This window comes from Watersipora subatra, chromosome 1, assembly GCF_963576615.1.
Source record: "Watersipora subatra chromosome 1, tzWatSuba1.1, whole genome shotgun sequence".
Taxonomy (NCBI): domain Eukaryota; kingdom Metazoa; phylum Bryozoa; class Gymnolaemata; order Cheilostomatida; family Watersiporidae; genus Watersipora; species Watersipora subatra.
The window spans coordinates 66,103,788-66,126,229 of NC_088708.1; the positions used below are offsets into that span (position 1 = coordinate 66,103,788).

Consider the following 22,442-nt stretch of genomic DNA (forward strand, 5'->3'; position numbering starts at 1 on the left):
GCTGCAACGCTCGCCCGCTGGTTGTCCCGAATCAATGCTAAGGATAAGTTGATTTAACTCGGTGTGACACTAGTTTGTAGTAGGTAATGTCTACAGTCTACTATGTGCTTATTTGTATTTTAGACATGTTTCATTAAATTCTATCTGTATGCGTTTAATCCTGCTTTGCAGATATTCAAACAGCTTTTATCCATCTATTACGATTTAGACTGGGCAGGGCTACGTTTTCTATTCAAAAAATGATCAAATGTATACTATTCCAACGTTTCTGATGAGTAATAAGTGATGCTAGATATTGTTATATTCGTGTAAGCTTTGCCCACTGTGGATTTAAATATATGCATTATGGTGAAAATTCATTCTTGTGCGCAGTACAAGCCTAAAAACTTCCAACTTCTCTTTGGGTCGCTCAAGCAAACTCACAAGCAATCTTGAGCTGGCTGACAATCTTTTATGTTACACCTGTAAGCAAGTACCATGGGCTGGGTTGCCAGTCTGTATTGCACCTGCAGGACAGTTGTATCTTCTTAGCCATTTACATTTATTAGAAGCTGGAACCGATGGTGTCTTTCACTTTGCAACACCACACTAATCAATAGCTGTGATCTCTTTAACTAGAGTTCTAAAAGTCATTTATTATTTGCTTAAAAAGCAGGCCTACATCTGCTTCAGCTGTATATCGCTGGTGCAATATATTTCAACTGCTCTATTGGACTAAGCCGAGGTACACTAGGCAATGTATTTGCAGCACTCAATGCAATAAATATCTACGGTGAGAAAATTGTTTATCAATTTATTTTGGAATAATGAATATGAAATGAGCACAGACCCTCTTTAAGTAGATGGCCATGTGCATGGATTCTCTTACGAGAATTACATGCCACAATAATTATTTAGAAAAGTGTTTTTGCAATTTCATACAGGAAGCTGGTAATAGCGGGTGACAGAAAATATTTTCGTACATATCTCACATGTTTTTCAAAGCACAATATGTGTTTGTTGTTGTTTTGATTAAAGTGATCACTACGATTCGTGTTATTGATAAGGTCAAACATAATCTAGACATGGTTTGGCCAATGCATCAAATGATTACCTAAAAGCATTTTATTTAAATTAAAATGGCACAAACAGCTATCATAGAGATGCATGTTTTAATTTTTACCTGCCTCCTCTATACTTCATTCACATGCTGTCGATGTGATGACCCGCAGTTTAAAATCTGTGCTGCAATGTACTATCCAGTGTACCACATACTAATACACTTTTTTCTATGCTGTTAGATGTGTAGTTTATGTTTTATCATGTAAAATGGGTTGGTCTACACTGAATGATCAGTCGTGAGACGAAGTTTGCCAAGATTATTTTCGTATTATGCTGGTCCAAGCTTTGCTCTAGATTCATTCCTAAAAATGGAGTTGACTTTTTGGTAGCTCATGAGACTGAATACTTATATACAGTTTACGACTTATGTCAGATTGTATTGGCTTTTATTCTCATGTTGCAGCAGAGCAATCGTTTTGAATTTTACCCCAAGGTTATCATGTATTTTCTGCTTGATGCCAGGAGTCTGTGACGAGGATTCTCGTTAATAACTGAAAGTATTTTGTGGGAGTCCGAAGTGGGCAGCTATTGTTATATAGACTATTGGCTATGGTCAGGTTAGGGACATGTAATGACTTGATGTCCAATACCATGTGTTGTATCTATTCCATGAACACTAATATGTATGCATTTGTTCCTATGTAGCTTCTTGTCCAGTGTCTCATATGGCCACCGTAAGACTTGCTTGTCTATTATATCAGCATGCGGTTTGCTGCTTCATGCTCTTAAACTGATATTTTTTGTCAGAAGGTTTCTAGTTAGTTTCTAGTTAGTTTTTACAGAAAATGTCTTTTTATTAATTGTCATTTGGATTTTTCTATTATCTCTTGCCAAAATTAAACATCATGGAGCTACCATCATAGAACTCAAACTTCTGAGTCGCGACTAGCCCTTCAATTGATTACTATATACTTTCTTCAGTGAGTTTTGTGGTCATTTGGGGACCTGCTTTATTAAAAAAATTGCTAAGTTTACCAACATATCCACATTAGTTCGTCGATTATCTGTAGTGTAAAAGCATTTAATAGTGTAATCTCTACTAGAAATCAAAGGCCTATCATGAGCTTCTTTTTGCTTGTATTTAGAGTTTAACCCATTCTTGTTCACTGGAATGTTTCCAAGTATCTCAGACATCAATCACAAAGACTTCATTGTGCAATGTAGAAAGAAACCGTGACTTTCAGTGTCATTGAAATGTTTTTCGAGTCTAGTAAATTTATTAATTAGCTATTTATAATACAAAGCAAGTGCTTTGAGCAACTAACCAGAAATGTTTCAAAGCATTTTGTCATCCATTTTGTGAGGTGGAAGAGTGAAAGGGGCCATTAAATGAATGTTTATATCATCATAACAACAAATGATTTAAGCATTATAGAAATATGTGTAAATGATATTACACAATAAAAAATATTTTTCAGAGTGCAAAATAATTATAATAACAAGAGAAACAAGCTTGTAAGTTATGGAATTTCCCTATGACAGCCTCGATTATTCTCACAACAAAATGGCTAAATTCTCTATTGTGTTGTTTAGCTGATTATAGCCTATTAACTGGTAATATGACATGAGCACACAATTCCTCACACTACTACTCCATTGAATATATTTTGTAGGAGGATGATTTCCCTAATAAGCTTAGCCTTGCTAATTGGCATTTTACAGCTTCTGTTTTACGCCGCTTATACGGTTTTCCGAACTGTATATTTATCTCCACTGTTAAAGGTAAGGAGTGGGTTTCAAAACAATATAAAAGATTTAGTTTTTATTACAAATGTGCTATTCCTTCGTTTCAAGTCAAATGCAAGGAAACTGGCTAGGGATATCTATGAGTAGGTTTACTCCTGTTATATTCATATATGAGACACTGCTACTTTTCTATTAAAAGCGAACACTATCTTTTTATTTTGTTTGGTCAAATTGTTAACCCTAATTGCTCAACATAGGTATTTTTTAAGTTGGTCTTTATTTAAAAAATCAGCTCGGTAGCAATTATTGCTCTTTCAATGTTGTAACTCAGATTCCTGGCCTAGCTTATGGACCACTCTATGGAAATGTTAAAGAAGCCATGGTTGGTGAGGCTATGGAGTCTTCTGTGAAGTGAGTATTATGTTTTCGGGTAGAAATCACAGATCTAAGACAAATTTTTTCTCCTTGTCGTTTTACATTGGTTGACCTGCTGCAGTATAGTGTAAGTCGAATTACTCTGCATCACAAATCTCGTTCGAGTCCGTTATTTATTAACTGAGAGTTTGTCTTGCAGTTATTTAAAAGCTGTCTGTCAGTCAATCAACTTTCCATCAACTGATTGTCTGTTATTCATCTACGTATAACCTGATTAGGTGAAAACCAACGATCAGTGAGAGCACCACTTCTCTGTTGTAGGTGGGTAAGAAAGTACGGTAGCATTGTGCGTTTCTATCAGCTATTTGGAAAAGAGGCAGTGTTAGTTGCGGATGCAGAAGCCATCAGACACATTTTAGTGACTAACAGCAGGAATTACCCTAGATACACCAACCCAGTACTATCCCGGCTTGTTCCCCATGGTCTGATCTCTATAGAGGGCCCAATCCACAGAGCTACACGCAAGAGTCTAAACCCTTCATTTGGCAATTCTGCTCTTCGAGGTCAGTGGTGATTTTGTTCAGCTAGAAACTACATAGACTAGATTTTATTTATTAGTCTTTAGTTTGGTTAGAATATTTAACTGGTCTCATTCATTCTAGAAAAATCACCACACTAGAACTGAGGCTAAACAAAAGAATTTTATGCTTAGAGGATCTTTTTGTTTATTGGAGTTTTCTCTCCTTATAAGGTAACTCCAAACAATATTTTCTCCTTGAAGGAATTTGAACACAAATTTTCTTGTTGTTTGCATTAAGAATCAATCTTTTATTTGTTATAGAATTCATGCCTCATTTTCATCAGGCAGCGAGTAGGATGGTCAGCAGAATTCATAGTCTTATGAAGGTGCAGCAGAGAATAGAGGTTGAGAGGCTTATTAAGGAAGCTGTAAGAATCTTCCCTATTGTTTCCGGCATCTGACATTTATATTGGCAACAAATTTATGCCACCCTTAATCTTCTTAGTAGTTTTATAATTTTGTCTAACTAAGAGATAAAGTATTGGTTGATGTTGGGAATAACTCTACGTGAATAAAATGAATGCCAGCCTTCATTAGGATTGGTTTACCATAGACAGACTTTAGCCACTTGTTAGGTTGTGATAAAAGAATGCTCAAGGGGCTTGAGAATATTTTTATACATCTACATGTATACCCAAAATTATTTTCAACATCAGCAATTACATGGAGGCTGACTATATTCCTTTTTCTATTACTTTTAGTTATAAGCATTTCTCGAAGGTTGTGTCTTCTGTTTTTGTGGAGTTTTATATAATATCATTCTCCTTCATCTATAGCTTAGGCTTTCTTTCGTACCTACCTTTTACATCATTGTCTGCACTTGCAGACGATGACAGCGATTGGTTTGACCGTTTTTGACACTGACTTTGGGCTACTAACTGATAAAGAGAAGACAAATGAGGAGGTGGAAGCTCTTATTTATATCATGTCACAGCAACGGCAAACCTTGTTAAGCAGACTGCCGTTTTACAGACGTCTGCCTTTTGCCACCAACATTAAATATAACACTTCCTTGAAGGTGGTACACAGGCTATGTTTAGCTATTATACAGCGCAACAGTCTTCCAGGCGGCGGTTAGTTTACAATATAAAATCACTTTAATTTCTGGTGTATGAATTTTTGAGGAAGAAACCATCTGATTTAATCCATCTCTAAAGCTAAGAAATGGCTGCATGTTTGATAGCTATTGTTAATAACCGTGTTGATTTCATGATGAGTGCGTGCACAAAGCTGCAGCTTTTAGTGGATGTTTATTTTCACCTTCGCATTAGCATTACCAATAGTACGTTCAGACTCTGTAAAAAAAGATAATTAGATGTGATTCTTTTAGTTTGCCTTAGCCATTGATAAGGAGATAGTATTTCTTGCATAAATAATTTCATGCTTTTGCAGCACCATGCACTGATAATGCCATATCTAGTTTTCTTGTCTATCCAATTTGGCGGTGCTATGTATAGTTTGATCATAATCACATAATTGTATTCTTGACAATGATGTCTCAATTACACACAATGTCACATCTTTTTTTAACAGTCACTTCTCACAAGTAAAAATGTTCTGGTTATATGTTTTAGATTCCAATATGCTCAAACGGCTGCTGGCTACTACCTTTGAGGGACAAGATGGTAACAAAGGACTTCTCTCCAACAGTCAGATCAAAGATCATGTGTTAACTTTTATGGTGGCTGGTCATGAGGTGAGTAAGCACGTGTGATTAACCATATAATAAAAGTCTTCTAACCAGGATTGGCATGAAAAAAATCTAATGATTTAAATCACTGGTCTAAAAAACATTTTTGAAAAAAATCATGATTTTTATTATTTTTCCAATTTTTTGGTATTTTTGCAAAAATCAGTGTTTCTTGACAAACAATCTTGTTTTGATGTGTGTCTAAAAAATCTAAAAACATTGTAATTTTGTAAATGTTTAACATAGAATCAAAATTTAAAAACCAGTATGTGCAAAAGCAGTTAGTTATAGTTAATGTTGTTGTCTTTCCTCAGATTTTGACTTGTGAGTAAAGTGGTTTTTTGAGGTAAGAAATCACAATTGAGTAAAATGTGACATAAATTTACCATGTAGTCAGTAAGAATGAGTCATTTTATTGCCTTAGTACTCACATAGTGTAGATACCCCTGGTTGTTCTCTCTAGACCAGCACCTACAGTGCTGCCTGGCTATTGTTGGAACTTGCTCGTAACCCATCCATCCAGGACAAGCTGTACGAGGAAGTCCTGTCTACAGACCCGACTAGCATAGACATAGATACCTTGGATAGTCTTACATATTTGGATGCGTGCATTAAGGAAGCCTTACGGTAAAGTATTTTACTATGTATATATATATAATTACTTTTCATACATTGTAAATACTACTTATAACCTATTTACAATTGCTGGTTATGTAACAGGCTCCATCCTCCTGTTTCCTCCGTCTCACGTAGAGCCAAGTGTGATGATGTGATTGCTGGCTATAAAATACCAGCTGGAACTGATCTTGTCGTCCACACTGCCGCTCTCATGAGGTAAGACATAGTCATTCAGTTTCTCACTTGTTCAGCTTTGTAAGTAATATATGTTGCCTGCTATTGTTAGCAATGTTGTTTCATCTCAGTTATACCCAACAGTAGATACTCTACTGTCTCTGTTTATCTTTTTAAAAGTCATAGAAATTACTCTTGCTCAATCGTTGAGCCATTCTAACTCCAAAGCATGTATCCAATAGAGATATGTAGTATGTATCTAGTATACATACCTAGTATGGATACATACCTAGTATGTATCCAATAGAGAAGTATGAAAATATCAATACAAAATTTTGCTGATGTCACCGGAGAGTTGATTGAGAGTTTTAACAACAATTCGTGAGGACATAATATATAATAGTACATGTATATCTCATCTCTATCTACTGAATCTTTGCTCTATTTATTTTAACATCTCAACTTCTGTCTAGCTCTTTTTTAAATCTTGCAACTGAATTCATACATTTGTAATAATAATGATGATGAAATTGACTAACTTCTTCTGATTTGAAACTTAATGGGTAAGATTTTTTATTATGAGAATTGCCAGATTTCGGAACCTGTTATTAAAATTTGACTGAAAATGGTTGCCTATGTGCCTGTAAGATACAGCTGTACTATTTTTACATATTCGGCATTTTTGAAGGACTCATTTGTAGGCAGTGGGCGAAGGCGGTTTATCTTTCATTTCCGTTGGCATCTCGCTTCACTGACAATTTCTTGCAGTTACTGGATAGAGTCGAGAATATAGAATTCATATCCAATGAGTTGCCAGGCCTACCATTCCCACTAGTGGGACAATTTTCACACTAGGTTTGATAGATGTTAAGGAGTTTTTTCCTTTCACACTGAAATGTGATTACCTTTTTACTGAGTGCATCACAATGTGTTCATTTATTACGATGGTCAAGGTTAAAACAAAGCTAACCAAAGTATATTTTTCTTGTTATGCATGCATAGTTTTAGCTTGGTCCTGGCATAACCCGCATAGATGGTTGTAAAGAAGGGAATCTGGTAACATTGATTGAACAAACAAGTCAAACACTTGGTCACTTCCTAGAGTTGCAAAATACTTTTTAAAGAGCATGGAAGGTCTTTTTTCAATGGTGTATGCCTCCAACTTGGCTCTCAGAATCACAAAGCATGCTATGAGAGGCTGACTAACAAAACACGATCGAGCTTGCTAGGAAAAAACACAGGGAGGTGAGTACTTTTTTAGGCTTGAGTTATCACCACACAGCCATTTAAGGTGAGATAATGTGCTTTATAATTATTCTATAACATGATTATTATGTAATTTAATTACATAATTAGTTATTATTAAAATGAAAGACAGGTTGACATGGGATTCTCCACAAAACTGCAGTGGCGACTCCTGTTCAGGGTGCTCGCGTTCAGATTAGAAAATAACTAAATCCGGATCCAGCTAGGCTAGTTTTACACTCGTTCATTAAATGGACAAAACATGCATTTATTTACCCTCGAGTATCCATTTTAAAGGACATGGTGATTTTGCAGTTCATTCATCTTGTACTGACATTCATTGAGCCACATGAAGTGATGGAAACTCATGACACAGCTTGTCAAGATGAGCCACCAAAGCAAATCATGAGATTCAGTTCTGCTGTCCATTTCTTCACATCAAGACCTGCACTCAAATGTATATGTGTGATTTGTGAAAAGGGAGTGCTGCACTACTCACAAATCAACTACTCGCAAAGCTTTTTTTCATGTAGAGAAACGGAGACTGCTGGTATGTCCATCAGTACTGTAAATTAACTCACGACATGATTTCTTCAGTTGCTTTGGCTATGATAAGTAATTTACAAGCGGTGTTGTGTATTGTTTTGCAGTCCAACTTGTACTATGCTATGGCACCAATGATTGGCATCTCATCACCCTCGAAGCAGTTGAGACCCCACAGCTGATTTAAACATGTATCGACATATTCCAGCATGGTTGTGTGTAAACATCTTGCTAATTTTGCGAGCAGTGCACATGCGAACTTATGCAGGTGGATTGAAGAATGCTGCTACCATCAAACAGAAAGAACATATACTCATGTGCTTTGATCAAGACACGGTTGCTTTAGAGATGGAGTTCATAACAAGCTCTATGACGAGTATATCTGTATCATGCTTGATACACCATTGCATAAGTAGTGAAAATATTGATTAGTCTTGTCTCGACAGAATCAATTATGAAGATGGTCCAACACTTATCTATGATACCTTGAAACTTTTTATATAAAGGGACAGGTAAAGAGCTGTGCCTGTAATTATAATTTCTGGATATTTCAGTCTTGGTCACCTCCGGAATGACCCTGGGTCAGAAACCTTTTCACCAGATTTCTGCAGAGTTTGAATGTCGTGTGTTTGAGGAGGGCCAGTTCATATCCGTGGCAGGCATGATCAAACTGTACCACAAATGCAGTGAGTCCAAGCTGTTGAGGATGTGGGGGTCATCATTGTGGATGCCATGGCGCTTCCACAACCGACCACTTCTACCGACCAATGATATTCCTTCAACATTCGGACAACTTTCTGATACTTTTCTTGATGTACTTATTTCTTGTTCTAAGACGTACAAGGCTGCTTGTGTGGATTTTGTGATCGGTAATTATTTCAAGAAAAACATCAAAGGGGTGAGCGAAGCAAGAGGTGTTAAGAATCTACAAAGCAACCTTCATATTAATAACAAAGCTCTGAAGATACTAAACCGAAAAGCTTATCTAAAGCCTGGAAGCAACAAGGAAGTAATGTTGGCATTCATTGTTTCTCACTGAAAGACTACAGTCAGGCATGATACTCTGATACTCTACACTACAGCAACAAGATCATGTTACCGGCTGAGTATAAACCATTATGCTCAACCCTCTGCTACAGAGGAACCTACATTGGCTTGTGATTACGAGGAGGCAGAATCGCGTCTTGTGCTGTCAGTCATAACCACGCATTTCATGTTGCATGCATATCATGCTTTTGATGACTGTTCACAGGTGGCGATCGATTTTTTGACACAGATGTTGCTATCATGACACTTGCCTATGGTAAGAATATTAATTGCCGACTATGTTCTTCTTATTGGACAAAGGGACAAGAAGCGGCTATTAGATATCAGTGCAATAGCTACTAAGCTCAGAGATAATCTACCAATGAAAGTCTCATAGGTTTGCACATTTTCTCCGGCTGTGATGCAGTTTCATCCTTTGCAGGTAAAGGGAAGAAGAGTCATAGGAAACTCATCAAAACAGATGTTGACTGGCAGCAGGCAATGAAAGGACTCGGAGAATCTTTTAAGTTGAGGCAATTGTATTTTTTCTGTGAGACCTACACATGCAGCCTCTATGGTCAGGAAGAGAGCACCCAGGAAAATAGCACAGACATCAACTGGCTAAGGTACAGGCTATTTGTGTTCAAGTCTGGTGCAAGTCAGTCCCCCCTCCCTGCTGTCAATAGCTGAAAGCAGATGTGCATCGTGCCAATTACTTAGCAGCTATATGGAAAGAGGCAACAACACTACTTGCCAATGCACCATTTTCTTCTTTACATGGGTGAATAGTAGATAAAAAACGATGAGTATGCAATGAAATGTCATACCAGCATTATCGCCTCATCTGATATTTTGCTAGAAGTTCTATGTGGGTGTCAAAAATCCAGCTGCCCGAGGAACAGATGTGCCGGTATCACAGCTATGCTGCTTTACTCAGAGCTTTGCACATGCGTCCACTGCAACAAAACTGAAGCAGCATTAGCAGATGATGCTGATGGTGAGGACGATGACCAAGAACTCAACATGGCGAACAAATAATTAGGATGTTCGGTATTTTGAAGTAACCCAGCTAGTTTTTTTAAAACTGCATATTAGCATTGCTATTATTAATCACCATGTTCACAGTGCTGGCAGCTTTTTTGTTATTTTCTATCCTTCATCAGTGTCAGGTTTTTTAATGTAATTACAGTGTTTTGATCTTTTTGTAAAATAAAGCTGTTAAACCATATATATACACATGTATATGAATATATAAATCTTGAAGTCTCTGTGTAGTTCACTTCACCCAGCTATAGCTATTAAAATCTTGGAATGAAGAATCTGTATCACAGAAGATTTGATCTCGGAACCTTCCGTTCACCAGGCAAATGCTTTACTAATTTAATTACGTGAGATTGATGGATTCATTTGGCGATTTATGTCGTTATGTGGGTGAAAATATGCTACTGCTCTCAGTTACAACGCACCATCATTCTATGTATTAGTATGAGCTTACTTAAATTAACCATTGGCAATGTGTCAGGCTAATGGCGAGTGGCATTGTTTATAAGCTGAGTTTATAAGTGTGGCATTGCTATCATGTTTTATAAGCTGATTTTTAATACCATGCAACGCCGGGCATTCCACTAGTATAGATATATAGTTTACATGTACATGTAACAATCGTAGGATATGGAATTTTAGAAAATAGAAAAATGTATTTTTCTAGATTGTATACTTCACCACTGACATCCTAAATCACTGCAAAATAATTATAAGAGAAAATTGCAAATCTGCGGCTTCTACAGAACGAAACCTATTGAATGGAAAATAAATTCTAAACCATGGTTTTTTTTATCATGTTTCTCACAAAAGTGAGAATGGCAGCTGTGCCAATTCTTCAGTTTTGAGTTCTCTATACCAAATCAGTCTGAATCACAGCAGAAATTGCCACTGAAAAGGGGTGCCAACGGAACTTCATTTCTAGAGTTCTTTTGTTTGCTCGGCCCACGGTCTATTGTGTTGACTAGATTTCATTAACTGTTGACACTGATTATCAAGTCGCATATCTATACATAGGATCAGTAGTTGACCTACAGGTATGATCAGTAGTTGACATACAAATATGGTCAGTAGTTGACATACGGGTATGACCAGTAGTTGACCTACAGATATGGCCAGTAGTTGACCTACATATATGGTCAGTAGTTAACATACAGGTGTGGTCAGTAGTTGATCTACAGATATGGTCAGCAGTTGACCTACAGGTATGGTCAGTAATTGACCGACAAGTATGGTCAGTGGTTGACCTACAGGTATGGTCAGTAGTTGACCGACGGGTAGGGTCAGTAGTTGACCTACAGGTATGGTCAGTAGTTCACCGACAGGTATGGTCAGTAGTTGATCTACAGGTATGGTCAGTAGTTGACCGACAGGTATGGTCAGTAGTTGACCGACAGGTATGGTCAGTAGTTTCCCTACAGATATGGTCAGTTCTTTGTATTATCTAGTTTTTCTCACACTCAGATATTCTCAAGTAAAATAGACACTCCTGATCGCAACTCTTTCAGAACCTGTGTACCAGATGGTGATGAGTTTAAACCAGAGCGTTTTCTGGATGGTGAATTCAAGGGGAAGTTCTGGCTGCCATTCTCCATCGGACCACATGCCTGTATCGGTAACAAGTTTGCTCTGCTTGAGATGAAAGTGTTGGTACTATACTTATTACAACAGTTTGAATTATCTCCTGTGCCTGGTCTAGTCATTCGCAAGAGGAGGATTCTTATTGTCAGACCTTCTCCTCCAGTTGAGCTCATTCTTAGCAACCGTTCTCTCTCGAGTTTTTAACTTTTTACTTACCAGAAATGTTGAGGAGCTGTCACACACACTTTTTTAGTCCAGACTATTCTGACCAAACTATCAGGCTGTTGTTGACTGCTAGAACCTTTTCTTTTGTTGCCTATTGTATGATTGCTTAGTCTAAGCTCTACACATAAACTTGTCTTCCTTTTCCCTTCCAAACACTATTACTATATCCATATTTTATTTGTATTATGTATGGCTTTTTAAAATTAAATTTTGTAGACTTTAAAGGATAGCAGGTTGTCTTAAATCTAGAAAAGTCTTTTCCTGCAAGTTTATACTGCTTCCTGAAGTTTGGCTTCAATTCCTTACTTGGAAATATTTGATTTTCATATATGCAGTTATTCTAATAATATTTTCCACACTCAAGTTGCTTACTCCTGTCACTAGCATGCATCTAATAATGCTCAATGCAGCATTGTGCAATCAAGGATAATAAAAATAAACCAATATTTTATTTATTATGATAATTAATTATTAATAATTTTACATCTTGTAGGTATTATGTTGTTGCCTCTTAAGCTTTAGTTTATCTTCTTTTGATTTACTGGTCATCACAGGGGCATCAAGATACGACTGCGTCCTCTGCGCGCTGTTGTTTTTCTGTGACCAAAGTATCGTATCTTATAGCAAACATGTACTTTTTTTCTTCTCACTTTTTTGTTCATCGGTCGAATTTCAAAGGTAGGCTTACCGAAGGAACTGTTCTGTTTAACGGTCAGGCGATACATATTGTTTATGGTGCCGGTGAAACCGACCCCGGTTACCTGTCGAGCGTGCTCGGGATGGAGACTTCTAAAGTCGGCCAGCGCTATCTGAAAGTCTCCTCGTCGGAAATATTGCTTAGTTATGCGAGTTTTCACTCTGCTCACAATAACTCGACCCCTTGCTGTGATTCTACGGATAAACTCACCCAACCTGGAGTTGCCTTCTCCTGGGTCCTGATAAGATCGCAGGACATATTCAGTTAACTCAGAATCTGTATTGAAAAAGTTAATGTAATTGTCTTAAGCATGAAATAGTTTATGTTTAGTAGTTCTCACAAAACATATTTCTTTAGTCTACTTGGCTTATGCCTAGCGCATAAGTTCCACAAATCACCTTGAATAACAAATATACAGATAAATGTTAAAACGCCAATTGACCTTTCGAGCAGTTCTGTAACCTTTAGCTTCAATTCTCACTAGGCCTCAAATAATTACACAAATATCAACAAGCATTAAAGCTATGAATTTCACACCCTAATGATGCCTTTTACAGCTAATACTAATCTTCTCTCTCTTTTCTTGTAAACCAAACTACCTTCTCAAAGACACATTTCATTGACTTCCATTTACAATAGAAATATCATTTAGTAGCACTGATACTCACGGTCAGGGTTGTCTTCCATGTCAGCTTCATCAGCCGAGCTGCTGTCATCCCTTTGGGTGTTTTCCCTATAGAATAGAAAAATGGCTCTTCTTGCAATTCTAGTGCCCTACTTTTTTCATCTCAATCATCTCAGTGTCGGTTTTCTCATAATCTTATAAAACTATGTTTAGCAAGCTAGCATGAGCAGTCATTGTGACTTCAGCAAAGAGTGTTCCAATCTTAAGAAAGTATCCCTCTTTAATTTTGTTACTAGAATGAACACTTATGTGGCCGCCACAAAACAAACTATCTAAGTTACTATGTTAGCATAGAAAAGCATTCTAAATAAATGCTGTGGTTTGTGTTATTATTTGTTAATAATTTACAAACATTTCTTTACATGTGAACAACTCGCCCCGTTGTTTCTTAACTTCTAGAGTAGTATTCTATGTATGTTGTATTACACATATAGAGGTAATCTAAGCACGCTGTAATACCCATAGATGTACTCTAAGCATGTTGTAATACCCATAGAGGTACTCTAAGTGCGTTGTAATATACATGAAGATATTTCAAGCACACTGTGACAAACATTGTGGTGCCTTAGGTACGCTTTAATAGACATAGATGCACTCTTAAGCACCCTGTAGTGCATTTAGAGGTACTGTAAGCGAACAGTAACATACATAGAGGTACTCTAATCACGTTGTAATACCCATAGAGGTACTCTAGGCACACTGTAGTACACATAGAAGTACATACTCTAAGTGCACTTTAAACATTGAGGTACTCCAAGCACACTCTAATACACATAGAGATATTCTAAGCGAGCTCTAATACCCATAGAGGTACTCTAAACAATCTGTAAATACACATAAAGTTATTCTAAGCACACTGTAATAAATAAGTTTTCTTTAGCTGCATAATGCTTTATGTACATACTGTATTTCTTTTGAGATCTGACAATTCTATAAGCAAAATAGTAACACTCTTATTAAATAAATTGCAATTTGGCATTAGTAATGTGTCACACAAATATGTCTACCACTGTTGACTTATCCTCAAGCATATCCACATAGGTACATTCAAATAATGTGCATTTAGGTTAAATTAGCTAGTGCTCCTACCTATTAATACCTTCATCCTGGAGGACACCTGGTGTGATGGACATGTGGCCGGGGGCGTCGCGCCACTCATTGTCTAGTCTAGGGGGTAGCTGCCAATTAGGTGGTGGCAGTGGAGGTGGTACTGGCAAATTTTGAAAGTCAGGCTGAGGTTGGGGTAGGTCTGGTGGAGGTGGTATTGGGAAAACATGCTGCAATAATGGAGGAGGGGCATTCGCTGGAACATTCTGGTCATTATCAAACCGTCTCGATCTCCCAGTTCTGTAATCAGATAGACTACAAATTTTCATGTAAATCGCAGATTAGTATTTTAAAGTGTTATAATTACGTGTGTTGTTTAATGCACTACCTCGATCGAGGCTACCTTATTTTTCTTTTTATATTTAGTACCATGATGTATATAATTATGGAAGGACCTGGTCATGAGGCAATCGAGAGTTGCAATAACCACAAAAACAATTTCTTTTCTTGTTGACCAATCAAAGTTTTGTTTTGTGGTTCTGATCATTGTTAAGTTGTTCAGCATTGCTGATCAATACAGCTGCCTGTTTATCAGATGATTAGCATTTCAGGGTTAATATAATTCATGGAATTGAAAGTTATTCTCTCCTGGTTTAACTGATTATTTACAAAACTGCTCAGGCAGTTGTCATGTTAATATGTCTTCTGAAATCTCATGTATCATCTCTTGGTTTAATTAAAAACTTCAAATAAATTACCTTACGGCTTGAGGTCTCCTTCTTTCTCTATTTCTATCCTCCATTTCTCTCCATTCCTGTCGATCTCTCCTTTGTCTACGCCTCTGCCTCCAGACATTTCGGGCTTCTTGCTGCCGAAATGCTCCATCAAATCTGTAAAAAGCCCAACTCAGCTCAATTTCCCATTTAGATAATCTTTCATTTATATATAGGGACTTGTTTATATATAGGGAATTATTGAGTGTTGTTGTTAATGGTTTCACCTACATGTCATTGTTGTATTCTAGTTAAATGTCTAGTGGGCTGAGGTTACATACATCAAGTCACTGTATTCTATTGTAATTTTCAAACTCTTGTTTATTTCAAGCAACACAAAAAATGTTCAAAAAAGGAAATACATAACAAAACCGGGCCTCTTTTAAAATAAAGCACTGCCTACAATACATTAGGCACATGATTCTAACAAAATTCAATTTACACAACATTGGGGTAATAACTCTATAACTTAATTTACACAGAGCATTATAGTCCTGTTGTCAAATGTATTCATTGACCAATACTTGCTTTACTCTTACAATGGTTTGCTTTACTCTTACAATCAAAGAGCATTTAAATCGAGATGAAATAAAATGCTTCCTTTTACCAATTGCGTCATGGTGTTAGATGGAAAGGTAAACAAAAATTAAAATCATTGTCTCACACTGAAATACCAAGTAGGAAAATGGATAAATGGATATTGGCCAAGTTTCTTTTCAGAGACTAGGAAGAGTCATTATTTGAGTCAACCAATTACAACTCACCTCTGGTCAGACAATGTCAGCTCTCGGACCTGTTCATAATTTGTCTTATAGTTTATACTTTTTCTTACCTTATGTGATGGTCACATACTTCGTTATTCGAGACTATGTCCAGCATTTGCCCAAAAATTGATTAAAAAAACTCGTCCAATGTCATCAGAAACGTTATTTGCAAAGTGTGGTAAGCCTTCCCACGCAGTACTCCATTATCACATTTGTATATTAGAAATTCGCTGTTTCTGTATTAATGTTTACTGCTATCAAAAGCTTTTCACGGCTATTAAAAATAGAAGTTGACATATATAAGTAGTTTTTAGCAGCGAGTCTCCGTAACTGTGTACAAAAACATGCAATATATATGTGTACGTAAAACATACAAACCTAGAAAATAAGTTATTGTCACTTTCATCCGTGATTGGTTGGAATGGCTGCCCTAAGGTTTCGTGAGAACTATTGGAGCTGTTGGGCATAGATGCATCATCGCTAGCTACTCTTTGCTCACTTCTGTTTCTTAATATACTAGAAATTGCTGCAGCGCCATTATCACTCGGTGCATTTGACAAAGTCGGTACATTCTGAATTTGGTTGGACCTGTCAAAAGGATTTTAGTCATAGTACAAAACTATTATTCACATACATATGCATGTACATAGGCTACACTCTGATATACTGTACTTAACAATAGGAGATTGTTGATTCTATCACAAATAACCTGACCAACAGCCAGGCCTTCATCAAGTAAAAAGTCAGCAGATACATTGGTAGGAATGTGAAGAAACGAAAACTCCATAAACGAGTTGATCAACTATGATCTATTCAATATAACAATGAAGGAAGATGCCATATTGTATACAACTATCTCTCAGACCTACCCTGATTATAATGATGCTATAATATGTTGCATATTGTATACAGCTATCTCTCAGACCTACCATGTGTAGTTGTCCAAACATCAGATGTTTTATGAATTATGTAGCATGGTAGGTGTTGAGAAGCATGTAAAGTTATAGTTTCTAGACTGCTGACTTTTTTACTTACAGATTGGTGAATTCTCTAACATTCAGTCATGTTTAAATACGTGAAACTCTCTGTTTTTAAAAATACTAGTTTTTTATTCTAAAACTCATAAAATAAGCTCAAATGCCAGGTTTCTATTCTTTATTTAGAAGAATACTTTTCAGCTAGATTAAACAGCTGTTAAGTTTAATATTTTTAGGAAACTGAAATCGAGGAGGAATTCCTTTGTACTATTGCTGATACTATTGCCTCAGACACTAGTCTACATATAATCTACTAGGTGAGATAATTTAGTGGATGGTTTCTTATATATTAATATAACTTTTCTTTAAAGAGTTATTATTTACTCCACTATTCATGTTATAGATAAAATCGTTAATACTATCATCTTTGTAACATGCAGGATAAAAAAAGAAGCACTCAATTACAGAACAATTTAAGCAATTGTCAGGTGAGTTTGTCAGCAGCATGCTTAGCATATCAGCTGAAATACATGTAAGAACACTGGCAACAGTCATAAGAAAAGAAATTTGTTACAGCCCATTTTTATATACAAATGTACTGCATAGAAACAGATCTGTGGGTGACTACTGGTGAGTCCCAATCATAACAAGAGCATTGACTCTCGCTTTCAACACAATTAGGTGTCTCCCAGTTGTGAAGGTTGCCCGCCACCAAGCTCAGGTTAGTAAGATTGTACACTGCAGTGAAGCCTCCTTCACATCGAGCTCCCACTTGCAATAAGAAAAAAGCATTCTCAAGAAGCTGGAGAAGTTTAGATGATGATGAGAAGTGGCTGTCGCCGATATTTTATGAGACATCAATTTGTGGCTTACCTATTAATGTTTACACACACATTTACTTGCATGAATCTATAGTCACATTTGGCTCTAGAACCTTTTGACCTAGTGTAAGAAAGCTTACCTATCCGGTTGCGGCGTTAAGGGTCTTTGATGTCGAACTATCGGTTGTCGACGATCCAATGCGGCTGCCTGATGTGTGTCAGAGAGGGAGGAGTTGAGCCAGCTTTCAGCATGCTGTATCCTGTTATCCCAGGTGTTTAGACTTTGAACACCACCTTGCTGTCCACCTGCAAAACATACAGATGTTTTACGCTTATTCCCTATTTGAGCGTTTTTGTACATAAATGTATTCTTATCAGCATTTGCAGATAATACTATAGCTGCATTTTAATTTATTGCAACATCATATTTTATGCAATACAGTATATATATATATATATATATATATATATGCTTGGCTTGATATATATATATATATATATATATATATATATATATATATATATATATGCTTGGCTTGATATATATATATCAAGCCAAGCATATATATATATATATATATATATATATATATATATATATATATATATATATATATATATATATATATATATGCTTGGCATAGGCTTGCATATATATATATATGCAAGTCATATATATATATATGACTTGGCTTGATATATATATATATATATATATATATATATTTCAAGCCAAGTCTACTGGCTGGTTGCTGGGCCTTCAAGTACTTCTTTTTTATTCTAGCAGACTTCATAACCTCCTAAATATTTAGGCATGCTGAAAACTTCTTATTACAAAATTACTATCTTTTTTAGTTTTTTTTGGATTATCTAAAGATTAACCCTCTTGCTGACCAAAATGTTTATATTTTGTTAAGCAGTCGAAGTGTTACATGATTCTGATTGGCTGGATTTATTGACCATCTAAACTTTACAGCTACTTCAAAATTTCCATCACTGCAGGACTTTCAGCTGATAGCATAGCTAATCACACCACAATTTGTCATGTTCAATAGCCATACATTATATTTTATGTATTAGCTGGATTGATTCAATAGGCCTATGCATTTTGGTTTCTCACAAAGCATCCGGAAGTATGGAAAATACTTCAACAATAGCCCACTGTTAATATTTACTTTAACAACAACTTACTGTTGAAGTCTCGGCTCTGCTGAGAGATGAGCTGTGCATAACTAGCAGCAGCTGCGGCAGCTGCTACTTGTATTTGAGACGCTGCCTGATTAAGCTGTTGAATAGCCTGGCTTCGCTGTTGCAGATGTTGTGCAAGGTTAAAGTTGACATCTGGGTGACTACCATTTGGCAATCGATTCTCTTGTCTGGCTCCAACTACATTGTTTTCTACGTCTGATCTCACCCTTTGCTCAGGCTGTCTATTGCTTCTGTTTGTTGTTAGTGTAACAGTTCTAGAGTTGTCCCTCCACGCAATTGTGTGTTGACGGCTTCCTTGCGCTAATGGGCTTACCGCAATTCTTCTTGTTTGCTCATTTTCTAAGGTTTCAACCCAGTTACGATTGGCTGAAATCAATCTCTCTTGACTCTCTGCGTCTAATGGTGCGGTTTCTTCTGTCGTTTCATCCGGGAAGTACCATGACTCATTTCTATCCGCTTGGTTTCGGCGACGTCTCCGGTTGCGTCTCCGGCGACTCGGAGTTCTATGATTCTGATTAGGCCTTGACCTATCCCTGCATTCAGGTGACATGAAAACATATTACACAACTGACAACAGAAGCTAACATGATATGTCAAATTTGTGTACACTAAATCATGTCAAATCTAAATGGAGTTAACTACTCACTAAAAATGAGAAAAAGCACAAAAGATGACAACTCTCATTAAGTTTGAAACTCAGCTCATCTGTGTTACAATATACAAGTTGATAATATATTTTGATAATGAGCTTTTATAAGCATGCTAAACCTTTTATTATAATATGTTGCAAAGGCACAAATATGTAAAATGACCTAAAGCCATAGCCACACACAATGGTAATATAAGTACTGTGCGTGTAAAAATACAAATAATGCACTACGTTAAAGGTTCATTTGCAAAAAATTCACATTACAGTTATTTGGTACCAAAAGATTCACCATGTCTTACTCTGCTGTGTTGTAAGTGCAAAATATGTAAAAATGTGATTACAAGGTTTTGGAAGCTCCAAAACGAACAGTTTATCGCATCCATCACGAAAACGCCGTAGATTAGAATCTCTTTTCAAAACGGGTCAAATGGGACGTAGATGAACATGATGGCTTCTGTTTACACTTTCATGCAATCTCATTCGTCGAAATATTTTCACAAATATATTTCACACATTCAATAAAACCATGTCTATTGTCTTTACGGGTCTATTTCATCATCGTTGTACTGCTTTCACTTTGAGCAGTGATATCTCAAAACCTACCATAAAAATTCATTTAATTTTTTAACCTTAGCTTGAAGGATTGCATATCATCCTCTGATAAACATGATGAGCCTGTTGGTCACTTGTGATAGTCAACAAATGCTGCAGAAATTATTCGCGCTGTTTGGCAGGAAGTATGGGTCACATGATCAGATTACGGCTAGATGATTAGACCAATCCGAAACAAAACTGTAAAGTAGCGAGCATCTATATTTGATCCAGGTTTTTTAGTAAAACCCGAAGTGTTAGTCATAAACTATTGCTACGAGACGTTTTACATTGAGCCTTTTATAGGCATTTCAATTCACGTGATAACATCACGTGTCAAAACAATAACCAAAATGTTTCAAAACCTCATCAAAATAAAGAGATTTTACACTACAGCGTTTTCGTGATGGCTGCGATTAACTGTCCGCTTTTGAGCTTTTAAGAGCTTGTAATCACATTTCCACATTTTGCACCTGCAACACAGCAGAGTAAGACATGGTGAATTTTTTGGTACCAAATAAATGTAATGTGAATTTTGTTGCAAGTCAACCTTTAATAATACTCGACTTATTCAACGCTGCAGAATAATATTTATAATAGTTTTCTGAGTGTGTTGTTAATTCTGTATGCCCACACTATAAAGCTAGATGCCCAGGCTATAGAGCTAGGTGCCAAGCTAAGTTGTAGCTAGCCTGAATATATTTGGCAGTTCACACAAAAGGCTAATGCAGGATTGCACAGACAAAAACTATGATCCGTAGGCTGTTCTCTGGCTTACCTTTAATGTTTTGCAGTAGAGAATTTTATACATTACTGCTACAAACTGGGTTCCTATTGTTCTATTGCAGTACAACTCTTACTCTTGTCATACTAGCCATGCACACTCGCGTTACAAAATAGCAATGTTTACTTCAAACGCCTTTTTAAAGATATATATAATATATATCTGTATTTATATATTTATCTATATCCTTATATTTGCTGTGTCAATTTTCAGTGAAGTTGCAGGTGCGTGTTCAACCTATTGCATTCATATCAAAACTGTTTGTAGTTTGATATACATGAATATTCTAATCTATTTCTCTTGTTTCTCACAGCTGTCTTGTGAGTCATATTTTCAGTGGATAAAACACCTACACAGTAGCTAAGTTCATATGCAGTGAAGGATTATACAGTATGATAAAATACTCTGGAGTTGAAGATGTCATAAAAAAAAGATAGTCAAAGCTGGTGTTGCTTGATCCAATCAGCTGTCAATTATAATCCATATTGGCAGCGCTGGTAGCTTTGTTGTATCATGGTAGCTAAGCCAGATAGGAAACAGATGAGTAACTAACTTATCTCAATTCCATTATGCAATATTTACATGCACCTATGGCATTTCTCAGTCAATTTTCAAAATTCCACACATACCACAACTCGGAATTAAGGAGAAAAACAAAAAGTTCTTGATATAAAGTTTAACCCAAAAATGTTAAACTACATTCATTTATGCAAAACAATTAACAAATTAAAAAAAGACATTTTCAACAATAAATTGTAGAAAGTGTTAATCACAATAAATTGCATAATAAACTCTATATTGTTAGTATTTTATAATTGTTATTATTTATGTAGTAGACATCTTGATAGCTTTTCATTAACTTTATGTGTGATAGTAGTACTGCAGTGAATACATGCAATAAACAGCTACTCAATGAAATAAATTATAAAATAGCCAACATAACAATTACCGCTGGTTGCTTCTACAAAAATGAATGAGTTTTGTTATGTATCTAGGTCTGCATACTCAACACTTTTCATGCAATGGTAATACTATAATACACGGGCACACGGGCTGCGCACATTGTACACACCTGTGTAATAACATAGTTTATACGTATTAGTTATTACACAGATTTGTACTAGTATAAACATAAGTTCATACTTACTAAGGCCACGCATATGAAAAGCATATATTCTTCGGCAAAAAACAATATACTGTATATATATTATATCCATATATATAATCTCAGTGTCTGTCATTTGTCTGTTGGTCTGTCTGTCATATGTCCAGTTATAGCAATAAAGTTATAGCAACGAAAAATGTGCTTCGCTAGCTCAATTTACATAAATTAGCCAATTTGCTAATTGAAGAAACATGGTAAAACTTAGCTAATGGCAACTACATCATCTGCCACTGTTTATAAGCTGTTTTTTTATAGAGCACGGTTGGCGCAACAAATATGCAGTGACTTCTAGCTAAATATTTTTTCCTTTTACGCATGTAATATATATGAGAGATCTGCCAAGCAAAAGCACTCCAAAATGATTTTTATTCATTGAAATAGGCAGCACTATATAT

At 36.2% G+C, this 22,442-nt stretch overlaps 1 protein-coding gene across 1 annotated transcript; it reads left to right on the plus strand.

The window, feature by feature from the left end:
• LOC137404604 (uncharacterized) lies at nt 1-12,305 on the plus strand. The gene is made up of 10 exons (XM_068090828.1): nt 1-83; nt 2,715-2,823; nt 3,119-3,198; nt 3,484-3,725; nt 4,004-4,110; nt 4,569-4,815; nt 5,317-5,438; nt 5,896-6,059; nt 6,153-6,266; nt 11,588-12,305. The coding sequence occupies exons 2-10, from the start codon at nt 2,719-2,721 to the stop codon at nt 11,862-11,864; spliced, it is 1,458 nt and encodes a 485-aa protein (XP_067946929.1). The 5' UTR covers nt 1-83; nt 2,715-2,718; the 3' UTR covers nt 11,865-12,305.
• Nucleotides 12,306-22,442: the final 10,137 nt, after the last annotated feature.

Coding starts and splice junctions, on each gene's coding strand:
- LOC137404604 (XM_068090828.1), top strand. CDS start 2,719: ATGATTTCCCTAATAAGCTTAGCCTTGCTAATTGGCATTTTACAGCTT. Junction 3,726..4,003: donor TGGCAATTCTGCTCTTCGAG/GTCAGTGGTGAT, acceptor TATTTGTTATAG/AATTCATGCCTCATTTTCAT. Junction 6,060..6,152: donor TGCATTAAGGAAGCCTTACG/GTAAAGTATTTT, acceptor GTTATGTAACAG/GCTCCATCCTCCTGTTTCCT.